We start from the raw sequence: 22,684 nt of genomic DNA on the forward strand, positions 1-22,684 counted from the left end.
CAACATACAGAATAACACCCAGTGTTCATCCCGTCAAGTGCCCCCCTCAGTGCCTGTCACCCATTCACCCCCAACCCCCGCCCTCCTCCCCTTCCACCACCCCTAGTTCTTTCTGAGTTAGGAGTCTTCACATTAACAAAATGAAGGATAAAAATAGTATGATCATCTCAATAGATTCAGAAAAAGCATTTGACAAAATTCAACATTTGTTCTCTCAACAAAGTGTGTTTAGAGGGAATATACTTCAACATAATAAAGGCCATATGTGAAAACTCCACAGCTAACATCATATTTAATAGGAAAAAGCTGAGAGCTTTTCCTCTAAGACCAGGAACAAGAGAAGGGTGTTCATCTTGCCACTTTTATTCAACATAGTACTGGAAGTCTTAACCAGACAAGAAAAAAATTAAAAGCATCTACATTGGTAAGGAAAAATTTAAACTGTCATCATTTGCAGATGACATAATATATATACACAGAAAACCCTAAAGACTCTAAGACCAGAAAACTATTAGAAATAATAAATGAATTCAGTAAAGTCACAGAATACAAAATTAATACACAGAAATTGGTACACTAATAACAAAGTAAGAAAAAGTGAAAGTTTTAAAACAATAGCATTTATAATTGTACCAAAAAGAATTAAATACCTAGGAATAAACTTAACCAAGGAAGTGAAAGACATATATCCTAAAAACTATGAAACACTGATGAAAAAAATTGAGGACAATACACACCAATGGAAAGATATTCCATGCTCAGGGATTAGAAGAATTAATATTGTGTAAATGTGCATACTACCCAACTTGATCTACAGATTCAATGCAATGCCTATTAAAATATCCACAATGTTTTTCACAGAACTAGAAAAAATAATCCTAAAATTTGTATGAAACAAAAAAGACCCTAAATAGTCAAAGCAATTTTGAGGGTAAAAAAAGCTAGAGGTATCAAAATTACAAATTTCAAGATACACTACCAATAGTATGATTTTGGTACAAAAACAAACATATAGATCAATAAACAAAATAGAGGGCCCAGAAATAAACCATGCTTATATGTCAATTAACCTATAACGAAAGAGGCAAAAATATACAATGAGGAAAAGACAGTTTCTTCAACAAATGATGCTGGGAAAACTGGACAGCCAAATGCAAAAGAATGAAACCAGACAACTTACTAACACTATACCCAAAAATAAACCCAAAATTGATTAAAGACCTAAATGTGAGACCTGAAACCATAAAAATTCTAGAAGAGAATGTAGGCAGTAATTTCTTTGACATTCACTATAGCAACATTTTTCTAGACACGTCATCCTAGGGAAGAGAGCAAAAGGAAAAATAAAAGATTTCCACACAGTGAAAGATGCCATCACCAAAACAAAAAGCAACCAACTGAATGAGAGAAGACATTTGCAAATGATTCAATAAGGGGTTAATTTCCAAAATATATAAAGAACTTACACAATTCAATACCAAAAAAACAAACAAATGAACAAACAAACCCACAATTAATCTAATTAAACATGAGCAGAGGACCTGAATAGACATTTTTCCAAAGAAGGCATACAGATGGCCAACAGACACATGAAAAGATGCTCAACATCACTAATTATAAAGGAAATGCAAATCAAAACTAGCGAGAGATTACCTTGCACCTGTCAGAATAGTTCTAATTTAAAAAAGAATAAATAACAAATGTTGGTAAGAATATGGAGAAAAAGGAAACTTAATGCTCTGTGGTGGGATTGTAAATTGGTAGAACCACTATCAAAAACAGTGTGAAAAAAAACAGTGTGGACATTCCTCAAGAAATTAAAAATAGAAATATATGATCCAATAGATCCAATAAATCCACTACTGGGTATTTACCCAAAGCAAATGAGACACTAATTGAAAATTATATATGTACTTCTATGTTTACTGCAACAATATTTACAACCGCCAAGCTATGGAAGCAGCCCAAAAGTCTATTGACAAATGAATGGATAAATAAGATGTGATTTTATATATATATAAATATTTATGTATTTATATATTTATATATAGAGAGAGAGAATAGAATATTACTCAGCCATTAAAAGAATGAGATCTTGCCATTTGTGACATGAATGGACCCAGAGGATACAATAAGTCAGACAGATATAGACAAATACCATATGATTTCAATTATACATGAAATCTGAGAAAACAATACAAATGAATAAACAAACAAAAAGCAGAATCAGATCTATAAATATGGAAAATAACCTGATGGTTGCCATGAAAGGAGAGAGCTGGGAAGGTGGACAAAATAGGTGAAGGGGAATAGGAGATACAGGCTTCCAGTTGTGGAATGAATACATCATGGGACTAAAAGGTACAGAACAGGGAATATAGTCAATGATAACTACAATAGCATCGCATGGTAACAGATGGCAGCTACACTTGGGGTGAGTATAGCATAACCTATAGAATTATTGAATCACCATGTTGTATACCAAAAACTAATGTAACATTGTTAAACAAATAAATAAATAAATATTTATTTGTATATATATATAAATATATTTATTTGTATATATAAATATTTATTTATATATATTTATTTATTTGTACATTATATATATATATATATATACACACACACACACACTCACAACCCACATAATAAGAGAAATACTTGCAAATTATGTATCTGATAAGGGAATTGTATCCAGGAAATAAAAAGAATTTTTCCAACTCAACACAAAGAAACAACCCAATTAATAAATGGGTTTAAATAAATGGGAGAATAAATAAATAATAAATGGGGGAAAAGATGCATTTTTCCAAAGGAGATATACAAATGACCAATAAGTATGAAAAGATGTTCAATATCTTGAAAATGAAAATCAAAACCATAATGACATACTATTTTATTCTAAGATTTCTATAATCAAAAAGGCAGGTTAATGAGGATGTGAAGAAATAAGAATCCTCACACACTACCAGTGGGGTTATAAAATGATGCAGCCACTTTGGAATAGAGTCAATTTCTCAAAAGTTTTTATGGATTTACTATATGACCCAGCAATTCTATTCCTAGGTAAATAATATATATATGTGTGTATGTGTATATATATATATATATACACACACACACATACATATTATATATATATTATATGTTATATACATACATATATAATATATAATATACATATATTTTTGTACATATATAATATATATTATATGTATATACATATATTTCTATGTATGTATATATGTATATATGTCTATACAAAAGTGCTACACAAATGCTCATAGCAACATTATACATAATAGATAAAAATGGAATCAATCCAAATATCCATTAATTGATGAATGAATGGATCAATAAAATGTGGTATATCCATGCAATAGGATATTATTCAGCAATAAAAATAAATGGAAGTACTGATACACACTACAACATGGAAAAACCTTAAAGAGATGCTGGCTGAAAGAAGCCAATGTTAAAGAACCACACGTTTCAGGATTTCACTTATATATGTCCATAATAAGAAAATCGTTAGAAACAGATAGTATATTAGTAGTTTCCTAGGTGCTGATTGGGAAGGGGGGCTTGGGAAAAATAGAGAATGACTCGTAATGGGTATGAGGTTTCTTTTTGGAATGATAAAATATTACTAAATTAATGATGATGATAATCGCACAACTCTGAGTTTATTAAAAACTATTAACAACAGATGTTGGTGAAGGATGTGGAGAAAGGGGAACCCTCTTACACTGTGAGTGGGAATGCAAACTGGTGCAGTCATTCTGTAAAACGGTATAGAGGTTCCCAGCAATTGCACTACTAGGAATGTATTCAAAGGATACAAAGTGATTTGAAATGATACATTTACCCCAATGTTTACAGCAGCAATGTCCACAATAGCCAAAATATCAAAATAACCCAGATGTCCATTGACTAATGAATGAATGAAGAAGATGTGGTATATAAATACAATGGAATATTATTCAGCCATCAAAAAAATGAAACTTTGCCATTTGCAACAACATGGCCTGAACTAAGAGGGTATTAGGCTAAGCAAAATAAATCACTCAGAAAAAGACAAATACCATATGATTTTACTTATATATGGAATTTAAGAAACAAAACAGATGAGTGTAGGGGAAGCAAAGAAAAAATAAAATAAGACAAAAACAGAGAGGGAGACAAACCCATCTCTTGATGCTGAACTATAGGAAACAAACCAAGGGTGATGGGTAAGGGGATTGGGTAACTGGGTGATGTGTTTTAAGGCGGGCACTTTATGTAATGAGCACTGAAAGTTATATGCAACTGGTAAATCACTAAATTCTACCCCTGAAACTAATAATAAAATATATGTTAGCTAAATTGAATTCAAATTAAAAAAAAATTTTAAGTATACACTTAAAAAAAGAAAAATGGGAAAAAAGGTACAAATTTCCAATATGTGGAAGGGGAAAAGAACATCGTTATATGGAATAGACTTTAAAAAGATAATAAATGAAAATTGTGAACATTGTAACAATAAATTTGACAACTATACAAAATGGACAAATTCTTCAGTGGCACAAATTATCAAAACTGATTATGATGGCTAGTTTTGTCAGCGTGGCTGGGTCATGAAATGCCTAGATATTTGGTCCCATATTATTCTGGATATTTCTGTGAGAGTGTTTTTGGATGAAATTAACATTTAAATTAGTGGAATTTGAATAAAACAGATTATTCTCCATAACATGGGTGAGGCTCATCCAATCAGTTGAAGTCTCAAGTAAAACAAAAAGACTGGTGTGGTGCTGAACATGAGTGAATTAGCTAGCAGACTGCCTTATCTACCCTGGCTTTTTCTGATTCTATAGAAGATGGCCTTCAGACTCAAACTGAAAGATTAGCCCTCCTGAGTCTCAAGCCTGCCCACTCACCCTGCCAATTTTGGATTTGCCAGCCTCTCCTTACTCATAGGAGCCAATTTCTTAATAAACAAACAAACAAATAAGTAAATGACTCTGATTAATTCACTCATACAAGAATAAAATTTGAATAAAGTTATATCTATTTATTTAAATTTATTTTACAACCCTTCCAAAAAATTGGTCACATATGGCTTCCATAGAGCATTCTCTCTTTCTCTCTCTCTCTAATATAAATAAATAAATCTTTTTAAAAATCATGCATTCTAATTTTTCACATTGACTAAAACAATTTAGGGAAACATTAAAGTCCAATTCATCCTGTTGATATTAATATATTTCACAAACAATTGTAACAAAAACATTGTAGAACTGATTCAAAAATAGTCAAATACTCCAACTTAGACGTGAACAATAGTCTCTTGTATATGAGAATGTAACAAACATCATAGTTAACCACACAAATCAGTATTGTTAAATATCTATTACTAATCAATACTAAATATCCATTATTTTGTAAATTGTGTTGGTTAACTGGGTTTCCCATTTGCAAAAAGCAAAGGTGATTATGTACTTTAGAATATATACATAGGAAAAATTAAAAGTATTTAATAACTAGTATAGCTTGGACACTAAGTGATCAGAGTGAATTAGCATCATGAAACATAACCAAAGACCATCAGTTTGCCAAATATTTAACCCTTAATTGTTTGATCCTAAATAGATGACAGACACCAGGGCAGTGGTGGGGATAGTTGCCCAGAGATAATCAGAATAGCAGATTTTATCAACCAAGTATCTTGATGACCAAATGACTATACCTAAGCAACCAACAGAATATCAGCCCCAAGATAGACAACATAAAGCATAAATAAGGATACAAAAATAAAATACTTAAGAACTTATGGAAAAGATAACAACTTTGTGACCTTGAGATGGAGAAAGAGTTCCTAAACAAGGGTCCAACAGTAGAAACTATCAGGAGAGATCTAGACAGGGTTGCCTATATCAATACTAAAGATTTCTACTCAACAAAAGATATCATGTTCAAAAATAGACAAATATATGAGAGATTAGGAGAGAATATTAGCAAAGTCTAAAGCTAGAATTAAATGTTCTAAACCCTAATTTTTTAAATAAAACGTTCTGTAAGTCATCACAAAAAAAGGAGAGCAAGAATGAGTAAAGAGTAAAAGTATATAATTCAAAGAGAGGAAAACCAGAATGACTAAGAAGTTTATTTTAAAAACACCAATAAAAAATAATAACAAATAAAAACACTAAGCAAACATAAAAACTAAATCAAGGGATCCCTGGGTGGCGCAGCGGTTTAGCGCCTGCCTTTGGCCCAGGGCGCGATCCTGGAGACCCGGGATCGAATCCCACATCCGGCTCCCGGTGCATGGAGCCTGCTTCTCCCTCTGCCTGTGTCTCTGCCTCTCTCTCTCTCTTTCTCTCTCTGTGACTATCATAAATCAATCAATCAATCAATCAATCAATCAAAACAATGAGGGCTACCCTCAACTATCATGTCTGTAAAGAAAAAATTGGATAATATCTAACAGTGCTATGGATATAAGAAATCAAGACACTTAAACTAATTCTGGTAGGATTGCATATAGGTATCCTAGAGAGAAATCTGGTATAGGTAGAGAAAAGTAAGTTTGAACCTCCTGATTCCGTAATCCTACTCTTAGGTATATAACAAAGGTAAACTTTCATATGTCCGTTAAGAAAATGGTAAAAGACAATGTCCCTCCTAATGTATTAATAACAAGGTCCCAACCTAAATGTTGCCTATATTAATAAAAAGTTACATACATACAATAGAATACTATCAAAATTAAAAGAAATGAACTATATTTGCATGTTGTATCTTGGACAAGTTTTTTTAAAAAAAAGTATTAAGTGAAAAATTAAGAGCCAAGATGAGATTTATAATAAATATGTAAAAATTGAACACTCATCAACACTGAGAAAAACTTTCTTTTGGATAACCCGTAGAGAAATAAACATATTAAAAGTGAATTAGAAAGAATATATATTAAATAAATAAGGTTTGTGCCTTTTGGAGGGGGCAGAGATTCAGATGGAAGTTAAGTGATGAAGTAAAATTAAATAAGATTTTATTATTAATATTAATAAACAAAAGCATTAGCATAAAGCCAAATTAAGGTCATAATACTAATGTACAATAATGTAAAGAATGTGAGTACCTCAATTCAGGGCACCAGTGGCCCCAAAGTAAAATTAAGGAAGACTTCATGTTCCATAACAATTATTCAGTTAAAATCAAATTACATTTTCATTGTAACAAAAATACTCTTACATGGGTATCCTCTCTGGAAAATGCATTTCATTTCTCAATAGGTAAAATTTTTGTTTCATTTCCATTTTATCATTATAATGGCATGGTTAAAGTCACTATACGTGATTATCCATTCAACAATACAGACAGACAATATCAATCCTTCACTGAGCATGTGCCTGAAATGCACAAAAATGTGTAGATGAACTTAGAGCATCCTTGGAGGAAGATGATAGCATACACATACACAAATGAATGCTCACGTGCAAATGTAAGCCTTTGACATCCAAAGAAATAATCCACTGTAGGTGATATATACAACATAGCACCCCCTAGGGATGGGCTCCCAAAGGCTCTTTTTCCCAGGTAGAAACAATCATTCTCTTCCTTAACTACATGGCTATTTGTTCTAGACGGGCCTTATGAGATTGCTAATCTTCATTTTCATCTCCCTCTATAGGGAAGAGGGATGGACAGTTTCCCCCAGAGTGGATCCCTAAAGCCACTGGGATTATTAGAGTCTCAGCTTTACTAGTCAGAGCTCCATTATCAGTGGAGGCAGAACCCATGCTACAATACCCTCTGAAGGTGAGTCTGTGAAAGAAAGTCTGGAGAGGTACCCATAGGGCACAGACATCAAGATTTGCCAGAAGACAGGGCCTTATCTTTTCAATCAAGATGTGTATCCCTGTCCTTTCCTGAGTCAAGGGTGCTTAAGTAGTCAGAGGTAATAGAGATTATAGCCTGTGTGACAAAAGGACCCTTCTTAGCTGCCTTGACCACAACTGGGGCTTCATGTACCAGGGATATATACTTAAGCTGGAATTTGCCCATGGAATATCAACCAATCTTGGGATAGCTGAAAAGTAGGACTTTTTTTCAATAAAATAATCTGATGTTTTTAATCTGAAGTCTGTAAATCTAGAAGCCATACAGGAGGAAATCTGTGTATATATACTTGATTCATTAGGGAGAGAAGTAAACTCATCCTATGTCATGACAAAGGTCAAAAAACAAAGATACGTATAAGTGCAAGGAGAGGGAGATAACTTACCTCAGTTCAAGATAAAGAATTTCTAAAAGCTGGAATACTAATACTAGAAAAAGCTGCCAGGAAAAAAAAAGTAATTTCCTTTCTGTCTCTGGATCCAGTCCATAATTCAAAGGATAGACTGGTGGGAATATTTCACAAGTTTATCCAAATACCATGGGGCTAGGCAACCTTTTCATCCCCTCCAAATTTCAAAGCTGTGTTTCTAGCATCCCATAACACAGTTCCATCCTGGAGCCTAGGGAAAGGGCTTAAATTAATTCCCTGCATTAGTTTCCAACTTCAACTGGCTTTCTTCAGTCTGACCCTCATGGAGGCAAGAAAAACTAGCTTTGGGGCTTCTGTCCTATTCACCATAGATGGTCTCTGATCGCAGAGGACGATTGAAAAAGGAAACAAAAAGTATCTATGTACATCCAAATAGTTTAGCCTAGAGGTGAGTAGATACTCATTGTTGAATAAATTGTTGGTTGAAAAAAAGGAGACAGGAAGAAAAAAAAAGAAAAAAAAGAGAATAGAACCATAAGATGGAAAATCCTTCCTTTGTGCTCTCTAGAAATTCTATCCTAGTGCTAGAAATAATCTTTCCAAGACTACTTAGAAAATTTTTTAAAAATTCTCCTTCTTCTAGGTTTCCTTATGGATCCTCTTTTCCTGCAGCAGGGGTGCTTCCATATGGCTGGACTCTCTAGAAATCAGGCAGGGATCCTTCATCCAGCTTAACTAAGGTGAGATTGGAAGCTGTGCTAAGAATGAAAGTGCTATAATGTTACTGTATAAGATGTGAGCAGAGGAGAAGCTGGAATAAAAAAAATGAAGTGCAAAAGACAAGTCCTGACAGGAGGAAGTAGTGTCAGAATTTGACACTGAAATTTGCATGTGCTGTGATAAAACTGGCTGGTATAACAGCAAATCTTCCTTGTACTGTGTCTCATTGGCACAAATGAGACAACTTTAAACTTTAAAACCACTCTGAAATTTATGTAGACATTGTTAGCATATGCTATCCTTAATAACAGGAAAAGAAGTGGGAGATAAGGTAAACTCTCCATGTGTCTTAAAATTATTTTTGCCTCCAGGAAGAGACACACGTTTCCTGGCAGACACTTAAAGGAGAGCATTCCCTTGATTTTAAGGCAGAACATCAAATGGAATGAAAAGAGGAGTTGGGGAAGAGGAGGGTAATTCCCACTACCGTTCTCTGACCCAGCAGTTCCCGAGGCTATTGGTAAGAAGGTTCAGGTCTAAGAAACAACAAGGTGATCAGGACTGGACCTATAGGAGCAAGGACATATACAGATGGAAACAAGCGTGTCATTTTAACAGCTACATCACATGGATTGTGATGACTAAAAACTATTTTCAGTTCTCCATTCATAATTCTGTTAAAAATCCTCTTATCTCCTCAGCCCCCATTCCAAAACTACCTCTCTACTGTTGTAATCAATTTTCAAAAATTTTTGCTACCTTAGAAGGACAGATTTTTGTCCTTTGACAGAGACTGAGGAACCAAAGACATTATCATGGCATGCCAGGTCTCAGAAGAATTCTGAGAGACTATCCAACTAATGATCCTTTGCTGGTGAGATGTAGTACAGTATAGGTGACTAAAAGTTGGGTTTAAAATGAAATAGAATTTTGCATCTAGATCGAAAGTTTTACTACCTATGATCTTCTGATTTTCTCAAGCTTTCTTCACCTCATTTTCCTCATTTGTAAATTCATATTAAGGCATACCTCACACAGTTGTTTTAATAGTAAAGTGAGATAATGCTGCTAATATATTTTAACACAGTTCCTGGTAAGTGTTGGAAATCCATTCAATACACTGCAGAGGTTTGTATTTTCCTGCTAGCTAAACAAATGCAAAACGGTGAAATTTAAACACTGATGAAGCAGAGTAATTTCCAATCATGGGATGACACCTGAGCAGAACATCAGTACTAGATGGACAAATCTAGGGACCCTACACAGCATGATTTTAAAGACTCTAGACATGCTGATGTTAAACATTTTGAAGGTATCTCTCATTGCAATAGATAACTCTTTTTCACAAGAGTTTTTTGGACTTGTCTTTAAAATTCAACAGGAGGGGAGTCCTGGGAACACTTGACTTCCCTGTGACTGAAGTTAATATTTACCTATACTCTCATATTCTGCATAATGCTCTGTTATTATTCTTAGTATTGTTGTTATATTTATCTATTCTTATCACACCCAACAGATTGTCATTTCCTTGAGAACAAGGATAATACTTAATCTTTGTGTCTCTTGTATATAAAGGATGAATAAAAGGTACATGGGAAGAAAGGAGTGACAACACTGAAGCAGTACCTGCTGTGGAGGTTAGGGACATTATATGGACAACTGGGTAAAGGGATTCAAAGAGGAATTACTAAAGGCCAATCTCACCACCTTCACACTGCTTAAATTAAAGGACCTATTTTTTCAAAAGTAAGGATGCTGCCTCACAGCTAACTGAAATTACTAATTCTATTTTATAAGGTTGATTCATTAAGAAATTAGAAATATTCCAGAAGTGAGAAAAAATTTGTTAAGGATTGAAATTAATTTCTTCTCCTATATGTAATATGCAAAATCTCCAGTTAAAGCAAAATAGAGCCATAAGTTGATTCCAATGAAGTGACTTTCTCTTCCATTTTAATTACAGTCAGAGGTTAATTTTGATCCTAACTTTTTAGATCGCGAAAGAAAATCTATAGAAACAAAATCCACAAGATGACACCTCACAGAAATGGCTCCACTGGGGTTTCAGAGTTCCTCCTGAATTGTTTTGTCAGGTCCCCCACTTGGCAGCTCTGGTTGTCCCTGCCCCTCAGCATCTTGTTCCTTGTGGCCATGGGGGCCAATGCTGTTCTCCTGATCACCATCTGGCTGGAGGCCTCTCTACACCAGCCCATGTACTACCTGCTCAGCCTCCTCTCCCTCCTGGACATTGTTCTCTGCCTCACTGTCATCCCCAAGGTCCTGGTCATCTTCTGGTTTGACCTCAAGTCCATCAGCTTTGATGCCTGCTTCCTACAGATGTACATCATTAATTGTTTCTATGCCATGGAGTCCTGCACATTTATGGTCATGGCCTATGACCGCTATGTGGCCATCTGCCACCCACTGAGGTACCCATCTATCATCACTGAACGATTTGTAGCTAAGGCTGCTGCCTTTATTTTGGCCAGAAATGGGATTGTAACAGTGACTCTCCCCATTCTATCATCTCGACTCAATTATTGTGGGAGAAATATTATTGAGAATTGCATTTGTGCCAATTTGTCTGTCTCCAAGCTCTCCTGTGATGATGTCACCATCAATCGCATTCTCCAATTTGCTGGAGGCTGGACACTGCTAGGATCTGACCTCATCCTCATCTTCCTCTCCTACGGCCTTATACTCCGAGCTGTGCTGAGACTCAAGGCAGAGGGTGCCATGGCCAAGGCCCTGAGCACATGTGGTTCTCACTTCATCCTTATCCTCTTCTTCAGCACCGTCCTTCTGGTCTTCGTGCTCACTCATATGATGAAGAAGAAAGTCTCCCCTGATGTGCCAGTCTTGCTCAATGTCCTCCACAACGTCATCCCCGCAGCCCTCAACCCCATTGTTTATGGAGTGCGAACCCAGGAGATCAAGCAAGGAATCCAGAGATTACTGAAGAAGGGGTGGTAGTGAGGACAATTGGATCTCTGCATTCCTAATATAGGGATGAGTTATAAATCAGTTAATGAAAACTTGGGTTGAAACTCATAGCTCCATATAGGTCAAGACATAAGATTAAGGAAAGTAAGTTAAAATGTGAAAGAATTTCTTGACTCTATCCCTCTGCTTCAAACCCTGATAATCCCCTAAGAAAAATCTGGCATCTCTGTGACTTTTTAAAAATTTTCCCCAATCTTTGTAATTCTATCTTATCTACAATGTGAAAACTCAGGAGGATGAATTCTACAGATAAGAAATGAATCCCAGTTAATATTGTATTTACTATTCTATACAGGTCATTTTTAAAAAATATATAACTGTGTGGGCACCTGGTGGCTCAGTCAGTTAAGCATCTGGCTCTTGATATCAGCCCAGGTCATAATCTCACAGTCATGAGATCAAGCCCTGCATCAGGCTCTGCGCTCAGCAAGGAGTCCACTTGAAAAATTCTCTCTCTCTCTTCCTCTCCCTCAGGCTCTCTCCCTTGCACTCATGCTCTCTCTCTCTCTCATTCTGTCCAAAATAAATAAATAAATCTTAAAAATGTGTGTATATATATATATAAACTGTGGATATTAATGTCTTTGTTTATAATATTATTAATTTATTATTGTTTTCAACCTAGTTGTATAATCCAGTTGAAAAAGACCACAGTCTTTAAATATCAGCTCTGAATGATGAAAAATAACTAGTGTCCATAAGTAAATCTCTTTTAGTTACCTCCAACCGAACCAATAACTTTTTTCTCCTTGACCAAGCAAAAACTTCCTTTTCTGGTGCAACCCTCAAATGGTTAGAGTTTTTGCAAGAAGTGCTCATATGTGGAAAAATGGCATTTGCTGGGTTTCAGAGAAGTTATCTCACAAAGCCTTTCTTCCATGTCTTCACACTACTATCTGTGCTTGAAGCTTCATCTTCAGGGGTCAAAGATTCACTTTGTGATATGTTTATAGAGTTCTGCTTTGGTGTACTAATATGTCACAGCATCAGAAGATGTTCCAGTAATGAAACTTTAATATACTAAGACCTACTATGAATTGAACAAAGATTTTCTAGGCATCTGCTCTGGTATAGGAACTTCGTTGGAGTTCGAGGGCACAAAGATGCACAGAACAAATTTATAGTCATTGAGAAATGCACAAGCTGTTTAGACAGAATATAAAGCAATCTAGACCCTATAACTTTGAAGGAATGTTTTCTTCTACTTAGAAGGAGATGGAAATACATGATATATGAATAAGTACAGTAAGCAACTTGAAAAAAAGAAAAATCCTGAGATGGTGAGTTAGAAGTTATGTACTCTAGTTCTTGCACAACCACATACAAGATTTGTGACCGGGAACAAATTAGTAGCATCCCTATAGCATCTTCATCTACTACATGAAAACAGTGAACTAGTTATTTTAAAACACATTTCTCCTTCTCAGAGTCTATGAAACCATGATCTGCCTTAAGATAGGCATCACTCATGCTATTGAGTCTTGTTTCCAAGCATGGGCATGAACACTTCCTCCCACTCTCTCATGACAGCTGAAACTAAATGGGAAATTTAAACATTGTATCAGGAATAACTTCCAAATACTATAATTTATAATTTTGTTCACAGGTGGAAATCCAAGCCTTCTTGAAAGATCATTTATATATGCACATGTATAGGTCCAGCCTGCATTCACCTGCCCAGAGGAAGTCGGTGGTCCTTCCTAATGGGAGGACTCTTTGTATGTTTATTTCATGATCCGATAACCTTGATGCCCCCTCATAAACAAAGCATACTGAAAAAGCTGTCATAAGATTTGAGCCATACTATCTGAGTCTTAAAAATCTGTCATACTATTTGAGTCTTCATCTTGTCTTTAGGATTCACATGCTCCTAGAATTACTGATGGGGAAAATATCAATTCGGGAAAGTCCTACTAGATCCCAAATTATAGGTTCCTGCCTTCTGAGCCTAAAATGAAAATGCCTCACAGTCCACTATCAGTACAGTTCCCCAAGTCTAGGCCCTTTGTCTTGAAATAAACTACTTAACAAATCACTGATCTATTTAAGGTTGGGTCCTCCACATGTTGTCTGTTTCTTTAATCCTCCATTCAGTAATGAAAATAATCTTTCTTCTAATGGTCTTTGGTTTCACTACTGATGGACTCCTATTAGCACCTGCTTGAAAATGAAAATACATGTACTTCATCCTAGTAATAAATAATAATTGCAGGGAATATTAGGTCAAAATTTCCTTCACACAATGCACCTTTATTATATAGACTAGATATCCAACTAAAATTTTACTGTTGAGGGGCCCCTGGGTGGCTCAGTGGTTGAGCATCTGCCTTTGGCTCAGGGCATGATGCTGGGGTCCCAGGATCAAGTCCTCCATCAGGCTGCCGGTAGGGAGCCTGCTTCTCCCTCCTCCATCTCTGTCTCCCTCTGTGTGTCTCTCATGAATAAATAAATAAAATGTTTTTTTAAATGGCCATAGTAATAAATGAAATGTCTCTCATTCATTTCTGCTTTACCATGAAGAGAAAAGGAGGCCAGGGAATCAGGGTAAATGATGACTTCTTTGTGCTAAAAATAATGAGAGAATATAGAATCTCAGAATGTAGGGTAAAATGGTGGAAGGCTTATTTTTAGCTCTCTGCACGTCAAACAGTCCCAAAATCCAATAACAGGACTAAGGCTAAAGATGAGTCCTAAATAAATCCAGGAAAATGTTATTACTAATTAGTGAATAATTACTTATTATTAGTGTTATTACTTATTAGTGAATAATAAGAAATATTAACCTGATAATAAGCAATGGTTGCTCAAGTGGAGTTTATCAGAAAGGAAATAATTACATCATATTTATTTATCTGAGCTGAAATCTTGCCTTGAAGATATTTCACAATTTTATACAATCAGTATTTAATATTGACTAGTTTTAATTTTTTAAGGTTTTTAGAGGAGACATAAAATGTAGAAAGCCTTATAATCTACCATTCAAAATGAAACACAGTGGGAAATCTACCTTTCTGAACCATGGAGCAAATCCAGATAATGATAAATGAAGGATTTGTTGGAAACTTTAACATTACTAGGAATCACAGATTCTTTCCCTGTCACTGGGAGATGTATCAGACAAATATCTCAGGACATTGTAACTTACACTGGAGATTGATCTAAGAAAATATTTCAGAATGTTCACGGGGTATGACAGTGGCCCTGCAAGACAAATTTTGGGATGAGTTATTACTTTACTTAATATGTATTCAATACCTGATATGCCAGGCATATCATGATGTAGGATTCTAAATAGAGAAATCATTCCAGAAAGCAGTAAGCACTATAAAGAAAAAAAAATGGCATGATGTGCTAGAGTGACCTGAAGCAGGAGCAGGAGGCCACTTTGGGTGTAACTATTAAGGAGGTACTCTCTGTGTCCATTGAAAGATGAATGGATAAAGGAGCTGTGGTCTATGTATACGATGGAATATTACTCAGCCATTAGAAATGACAAATACCCACCATTTGCTTCGATGTGGATGGAACTGGAGGGTATTATGCTGAGTGAAATAAGTCAATCGGAGGACAAACATTATATGGTCTCATTCATTTGGGGAATATAAAAATTAGTGAAAGGGAATAAAGGGGAAAGGAGAAAAATGAGTGGGAAATATCAGAAAGGGTGACAAAACATGAGAGACTCCCAACTCTGGGAAATGAAAAAGAGGTAGTGGAAAGGGAAGTGGGCAGGGGGATGGGGTAACTGGGTGATGGGTACTGAGGGGGACACTTGGCGGGATGAGCACTGGGTTTTACTCTATATGTTGGTAAATTGAACTCCAATAAAAAATGTTTTTAATAAAAAAAAATAAGAAGGTACTCTCTGTGTAGGTTGGTCATTTTTGAACTGAGATTATGAATGTTGATAAATTAATCATTTGAACCTATAAGACTGTTCCAATCAGATGGAACAGTAAGCAAAGAGGCCAAAGCTGAGAACAGGTAGAGAAGTCCAAGAGGTAGTGGACATCCTAGCAGGGAGGGGGGATACAGCCAAAGGGAGGCTAAGGCAGAAGCCCAGGGCAATGGCCAATGGAAAGATCTGCAAGTAGCAGGACCTGTGACAAAGAACAAATGGATATTAAAAGGTGACTATCAGTTAAGACCTGGCAAAGGACTAGAGGTCAATCCAGAACTAGTAAATAGGAACTCACATCAGTACCAAAGCAGGCACCCAATCCTACAAACCAGAGACATACAGGAGAGAGGCTGGAATTTAAAGGCTAGACCCTATTATTATAATGATACTACAGATAGAATGCTACTACAGGGAGAACATTTTATCTTGGGCAAGGTTATTGGAATGGTGCTCAACATTAAGCATTTTCTTCAAATATTGATTAATTGCATAATTTCATTCTCATTACTCTTAGACTGGAGGAGGCAGATCTGAGCTGAAGAGTAGATTACTAAATCTGGCTGGGATAGCTGTAAATAAAAGAAATCTAAAAGAATCTCCTTTCCCTGTATACTTTACCAGGGATTCTGGGGGATCTCAGTTGTAGTGGCAGGGGCAGGGACATATTCTGCTTGTCCAATGAGAGGTTTCAAGTTTTCTTTCTATTGACTATATGTTTCATAACATCCTACTGTATGAATGTCTTCATTTATGTTTTAATTGAGGTATAATTGATATAACGTTATGTTAGTTTCAGGTGTACAACATAATGATTTGATATTTGCATATACTGTGAAGTGGTCACTACAGTCTACCTAACATCCATCACCATACATAGTTACAAAATTTTTTATGATAAGAACTTTAAGATCTACACTCATAGCAACTTTCAAATATGCAGTACAGTTTTATTACCTATACATCCCCATGATTTGTTATATAACTGAAACTTTATGCCTTTTGACCCCATTCACCAATTTCACCCAACCCCCGCCCCCCACTTCTGGCCACTATCAATCTGTTGTCTGTTTCTACAAGCTCAGGATTCTTTGTGTGCTATTTTAGATTTTATATGTAAGTGAGATTATACAGTACTTGCCTTTATCTGACTTATTTAACTTAGCATAATACCCTCAAGGTCCATCCCTATTGTCACAGATGGCAAGATTTCATTCCTTTTTATGGCAGACTAATATTCCAGTGTGTGTGTGTGTGTGTGTGTGTATCACATTTTCTTTATCCATTCATCCATCAATGGATATTTAGGTTGTTTCCATATCTTGAATATTATAAATAATGCTGCAGGGGTGCCTGGCTGGCTCAATCAGTAGAACATGGGACCCATGATCTCAGGGTCATGAGTTCAAGCCCCATATTGGGCATAGAGCCTATTAAAAAATAAGTAAACAAGTAAATAAATAGATAAATAAATAAATAAATAAATAAATAAATAAATCTGCAATGAACGTGGTAGTACATGTATCTTTTCCAATTAGTATTTTCAGTTTCTTCAGACAAATGCTGCCCAGAAGTGGAATTGATGGATCATTGGGTAGTTCTATTTTTAATTTTTTTAGGAACCTCCATATTGTTTTCTATAGGAGTTGCACAAATTTACATTGCTACTAACAATGCATAAGTGTTTCTTCTTCATATTCTTGCTAATACTTCTTATTTCTTATATTTTTGATAATATTCATTCTAATGGGTGTGATGTAATATCTTATTGGATTTTAATTTGCATTTCCCTGATGATAAATGATGTTGAGCATCTTTTCATGTACCTGTTGGTCATCTGTATGTCTTCTTTGGAAAAATGTCCATTAGATCCTCTGTCCATTATTTAATCAGATTTTCTTTTTGCTTTTGAGTTGTATGAGTTCATTACAAATTTGGGGTTTTTTTTATTTTTTAATTTACATTCAATTAGCTAATATTTAGTACATCCTTAGTTTCTAATGTAATGTTCAATAATTCATCAGTTGCATATAGCACCCAGTGCTCATCACATCACATACCTTCTTAATGGCCCATCACTCAATTATCCCATCCCCCTACTCACTTCCTCCCCAGCAACACTCAAGTTTTTTTCCTATAGTTAAAACTCTTCCTCTCTGATGACTTCCCCTTCATTATATATTTTGAATATTAACCCCTTATCAGATATATGATTTGCAAGTATTTTTTCCCATTTGATAGATTGCTTTTTCATTTTGTAGATGACTTCCTTTGCTGTGCAGAAGCTTTTTAGTTTGATGTAGTTTGAATAGTTTATTTTTGCTTTGGTGCTTTTGCTTTTGGTATCATCCAAAAAAATCAGTGCCAAGACTGATGTCAAGGAGCTTACTGCTATGTCCTTAAAACATTGTCTATTTTGAATATAAGAAGTCCATTACTCTGCTAAATTATGTTAATGAATGTTTTTACTCTTATAAAAATGATAAAACTTTTAATATCTATCTGCTAAAACCAGCACATGAAATTTCATCAACAAATAGTATTATTTTTTGATTAAGACTCCATAATCCAGATGCCACACACTAAGACCAAAAGTTTTGAGACAGTCAAAATTATTTATTAATTTAAAAAGCACCTACTATGTGCCAGATACACAGAAGAATTAAACACAGTTTCTGACTTTAATGAGACTATAGTCTCTGGAAAGTGGCAAACAAGTATGGATCCAGAGTACCCAGCATTTGAACAAATTTCTCAAAGAAAAAAATAGAAATAAGTGGATAATTCATAGACATAATTCATATCACACATCTAAATTGGATTTAAATACCACCTATTCACTCTTATGACTAAAAAAATGTGTCTCTAGCTTAGATCTTGCCCTTGAGCAGTGCCATATGTTCAATTGCTTACTTCTACTTCCCCATTTAGATATTTAATAGTTATTTTAAAAGTATAGTCATTTGTAGGAGTTTGGTATCAAAATAGAGTTAAGTGTCCAAAGCCAAACTTCTGATACCACACATTAAACAGGTTCCTTGATTAATGGCAACTCTGACTTTCCAACTACTCTTACAAAAAGTTGGAGAAATAGACTCTTAACTATGGAGAATAAACTGAAGTTATCAGAATGGAGATGGGTGGGAGTATGGGTTAAATAGGTGATGGAAATTAAGGAGTATACTTGTGATGATCCCTAGGTGTTGAGTGGAAGTGTTGAACCAGTATATTGTACACCTGAAACTAATATGCCACTGATGTTAACTAACTGGGATTTAAATTAAAACTTCAAAAAATATGGAAAGAGCCCAGATGTCCACTGACATATAAATGGATAAAGAAGATGTGGTATAGATATACAATGGACTATTACTCAGCCATCAAAAAGAATGAAATCTTGCCATTTGCCGTGATGTGGATGGGAGCAGAGGGCATTATGCTAAATGAAGTAATTAGACAGAGAAAGACAAATACTATATGATTTCACTCATATGTGGAATTCAAGAAACAAAACTGATGAACATAGGGGAGGTGAAGGAAAAATAAAGTAAGAACAGAGAGGGAGGAAAACCATAAGAAACTCTTAACTGTAGGAAACAAACTGAGGGTTGCTAGAGGGCGATGGGTAGGGGAATAGGGTAACTGAGTGATGTGCATTAAAGAGGGCATTTGATGTAATGAGCACTGGGTGTTATATGCAACTGATGAATCACTAAGTACTACCCCTAAAACTAATAATACACCATATGTTACCTAAATTGAATTTAAGTTAAAAATTTTTTAACTTCTTTTAAAAAGCCTTGGAGTCAAAAAAAAAAAAAATAAAAAAAATAAAAAAAAAAAAAAAAAAAAAAAAAAAAAAGCCTTGGAGTCATCCTTTACTCCTCTCCATCTTTTATACACTACATGTGGACTCTCAGCAAATATTGTGACCCATAACTTTAATTTTTACTCAACATCTTAATCCAAGCCATTACTCCTTTCATTGGTTCCCCTAACCATACCCATATTTCCCATGTTCTATATAAACTGTTTCATCTTTGCCCTATGAATTAAATGTGATAGGCACTCAGAATTTAAAGACTGAGAAGGATGTGGAAGGTATTAAGTAATCATTTAATGAGTAATTGAAGGATCATGATGGCAAGGGGTTAAAATTAAAAAGCAATGGATTACCAAATGTGTGTTTAATGAAGATTTGAGAAGGAGTTAGTAAGGGTAAATATTGTGATAGTGGCTAGAGAAGGTTTAAGTTCAAGATGAGGATAGCATCATGGATGTCAAATATGTTCCTTGTGGCATTCAAATGAAACCAACACTAAAACAAACTTCCATAATCCCTGGTCTTTGACTCATATCTCTCAGAACTGGTACTTGAGTAGCTTGATAATCCCTTGTTTGATTTCCTGGGTTCGTACTCCATAAACAATGGGATTCAGAGCTGGTGGAATGAGGTGGTGTAAGACATTAAGAAGAATGGGTACCTCTAAGGGCACCTTCTTTCTTGCCTTGTTTGTAAAGATGAAGACTAGTAGCAATGTATAGAAGAAAAGTATAAGAATGAGATGGGAACCACAAGTACTCAGGGCTTTGGTGGCTGCACCTCCTGACTGCAGACGCATAACAGCCCTCAAGATGAAGCAGTAGGATAGCAAGATGAGCACCAGGTCAGAACCCAGTAGACACCAAACACTCACAAACTGGTAGAGCTTGTTTAGGTGGATATTCCCACAGGAGAGCTTTGCTACAGAAATGTTGGCACAGATACAGTTTTCCACCACATTGCTGGCACAGTAGTTGAGCCTGGCAGCCAGAACTGGTGTGGGTAGTGTGGCCAGCAAATTGCGGAAGACAATGAAGACAGCTGCATAAGTGACAAATTTTTCAGTGATGATGGATGGGTAGCGGAGAGGATAACAAATGGCCACATAGCGGTCATAGGCCATGACCAGGAAGGTGGAGGACTCCATGGGAAGGAATGTATTCATGATGAACATCTGCAGAAAGCAGCCTGCAAAGCTGATAGTCTTCATGTTGAACCAGAAGATGAGCAGGACCTGCCAGAATCATTATTCTCAAAAACTGCATCCATTTCCACTCTAGAGTACCTAACTTTGGGGAAACTCCCAATGTTTTTTTCAACCATCTATATCCCCAAACCATAGCCCCATAATCCCAGCTGGCACAGTATCCTAATTTCAAGTACCTTCTATGTGTATCCCAATTAAAGCCAGATTTATACACTTTTCTCTCTATCTATAGATAATGTCTTTTGCTTAAAAACGCTTATTTCTAGCCTGTCTTCTCTTGATCAACCGCAGATTTCTTACCCAAATTCCAGCTGAACACATCTGCCCACCTGAATGTATCACAAGAATATCAGAACTCAGTAAGTATAATACTTATATTTGGATACCCTCCAATCTCTTTATACACAAAAGAAACCTCTTCCAAATATGATTCCTATCTCAGCATATGATGTAAATATACATCCAGTTACATTTTAGTAAGTAAATTCTAGTCTTCTTGGATGTAAAGGTGGGATCATTCTGAGTCAAGAAGAATCTCTCCCTAGAAGTAAAAACAAAGTCCAAACTTGGCATTTCATTGACTGAGACATTGAAAGAGGGCCTGTCAGTTTGGAAGAATGAAACTTTTAATTTTTTTTTAATTTATTTATGATAGTCACACAGAGAGAGAGAGAGAGGCAGAGACACAGGCAGAGGGAGAAGCAGGCTCCATGCACCGGGAGCCCGACATGGGATTTGATCCCGGGTCTCCAGGATCGCGCCCTGGGCCAAAGGCAGGCGCCAAACCACTGTGCCACCCAGGGATCCCAAGAATGAAACTTTTAAAGAAGTGGACACTGAGAATGAAAGGGACATATGTGGGAGCTGTGATGAACCCAGTGTGATAGTGTGGGCAACTCATTAAGAATTTGCCTTCAGAGGTAGGAGGATTTATAGCAACAAAACAATACTATTCAGAGATAGATGACTGAGTACCTGGAAGTGAATCTAGAGGGGGGTCTAACCTTAGGAATGACAGTGAGGCAAAGGATGATGTCCAGCATGGAAAGGATGGCAAGCAGGTAGTACATGGGTTCATGCAGAGATGTCTCCTGCTGGATGGTGAGTAACAACACAAAGTTAGCCCCAAGGGCCAAAACCAGAAGGGGAGCCAGGACTACAGAGAGCCAATGCTGTGTGTCCTGCAATCCTGGGAAGCAGATCATCAGGAATTCAGTCACTTGGGTGCCTGTGTTGTTGAGAAATAATACCATGACTGGCAGGTGGGCCTGAAACTGGCTGAAAGAAAAGACATGAATTCACAGTTTGACTGTTTCCTTAGTAACTTCTAACTGATGTACTGCCTCTGTTCTAGGCCATCAAGGTTCTCCACAGTTCAAATGACATAAAATCTGTCTACAACTTAAATTATACAAGTTATTCTTTGTTAAAACAATGCCCTTAGCATTCATAACTATGAATAAAGAATAATTCCATTCACAAATATATTCCAACTCTACACATAGACTCAGCCACCAATAGAACATTCTTTGCACTTTGTCTCACTTCTTGTTTTTATATGTGATATCCTACTCCTAGAATCAACTCTCTTGCCTTCAGATAACTAACTTCTGCCTCTCCCATTCTATCTGGACAAGAAGTTACAGTTCTTAGGAATATTTTTTCTTGTTATTTTTCCTGTATCCATAGTTACATGCCTCTTCTTTCCATTGTTTCTTTATGATCCTTAAATATCCTGAGCAGGCTGCTGTTAAAACATTAATAAAACTCTCCTAT

At 35.8% G+C, this 22,684-nt stretch overlaps 2 protein-coding genes across 2 annotated transcripts; one reads left to right on the forward strand and one right to left on the reverse strand.

The window, feature by feature from the left end:
- Nucleotides 1-11,008: 11,008 nt before the first annotated feature.
- LOC112667924 (olfactory receptor 56A3-like) lies at nucleotides 11,009-11,950 on the forward strand. The gene has a single exon (XM_025459982.3). It carries the CDS (start codon nucleotides 11,009-11,011, stop codon nucleotides 11,948-11,950), a length of 942 nt encoding a protein of 313 aa, XP_025315767.1.
- An 8,289-nt stretch (nucleotides 11,951-20,239) lies between these two features.
- Nucleotides 20,240-22,161, reverse strand: LOC112667925 (olfactory receptor 56A4-like). The gene is made up of 2 exons (XM_025459983.1): nucleotides 21,913-22,161; nucleotides 20,240-20,935 (listed from the first exon to the last, which is right to left on the reverse strand). Exons 1-2 carry the CDS (start codon nucleotides 22,159-22,161, stop codon nucleotides 20,240-20,242), a joined length of 945 nt encoding a protein of 314 aa, XP_025315768.1.
- Between the last annotated feature and the right edge of the window lie 523 nt (nucleotides 22,162-22,684).

Source organism: Canis lupus, chromosome 21, assembly GCF_003254725.2.
Source record: "Canis lupus dingo isolate Sandy chromosome 21, ASM325472v2, whole genome shotgun sequence".
Classification (NCBI taxonomy): Eukaryota; Metazoa; Chordata; class Mammalia; order Carnivora; family Canidae; genus Canis; species Canis lupus.

Coding starts and splice junctions, on each gene's coding strand:
- LOC112667924 (XM_025459982.3), top strand. CDS start 11,009: ATGACACCTCACAGAAATGGCTCCACTGGGGTTTCAGAGTTCCTCCTG.
- LOC112667925 (XM_025459983.1), bottom strand. CDS start 22,161: ATGGTATTATTTCTCAACAACACAGGCACCCAAGTGACTGAATTCCTG. Junction 20,936..21,912: donor GCCTCACTGTCATTCCTAAG/GTTAGACCCCCC, acceptor TGATTCTGGCAG/GTCCTGCTCATCTTCTGGTT.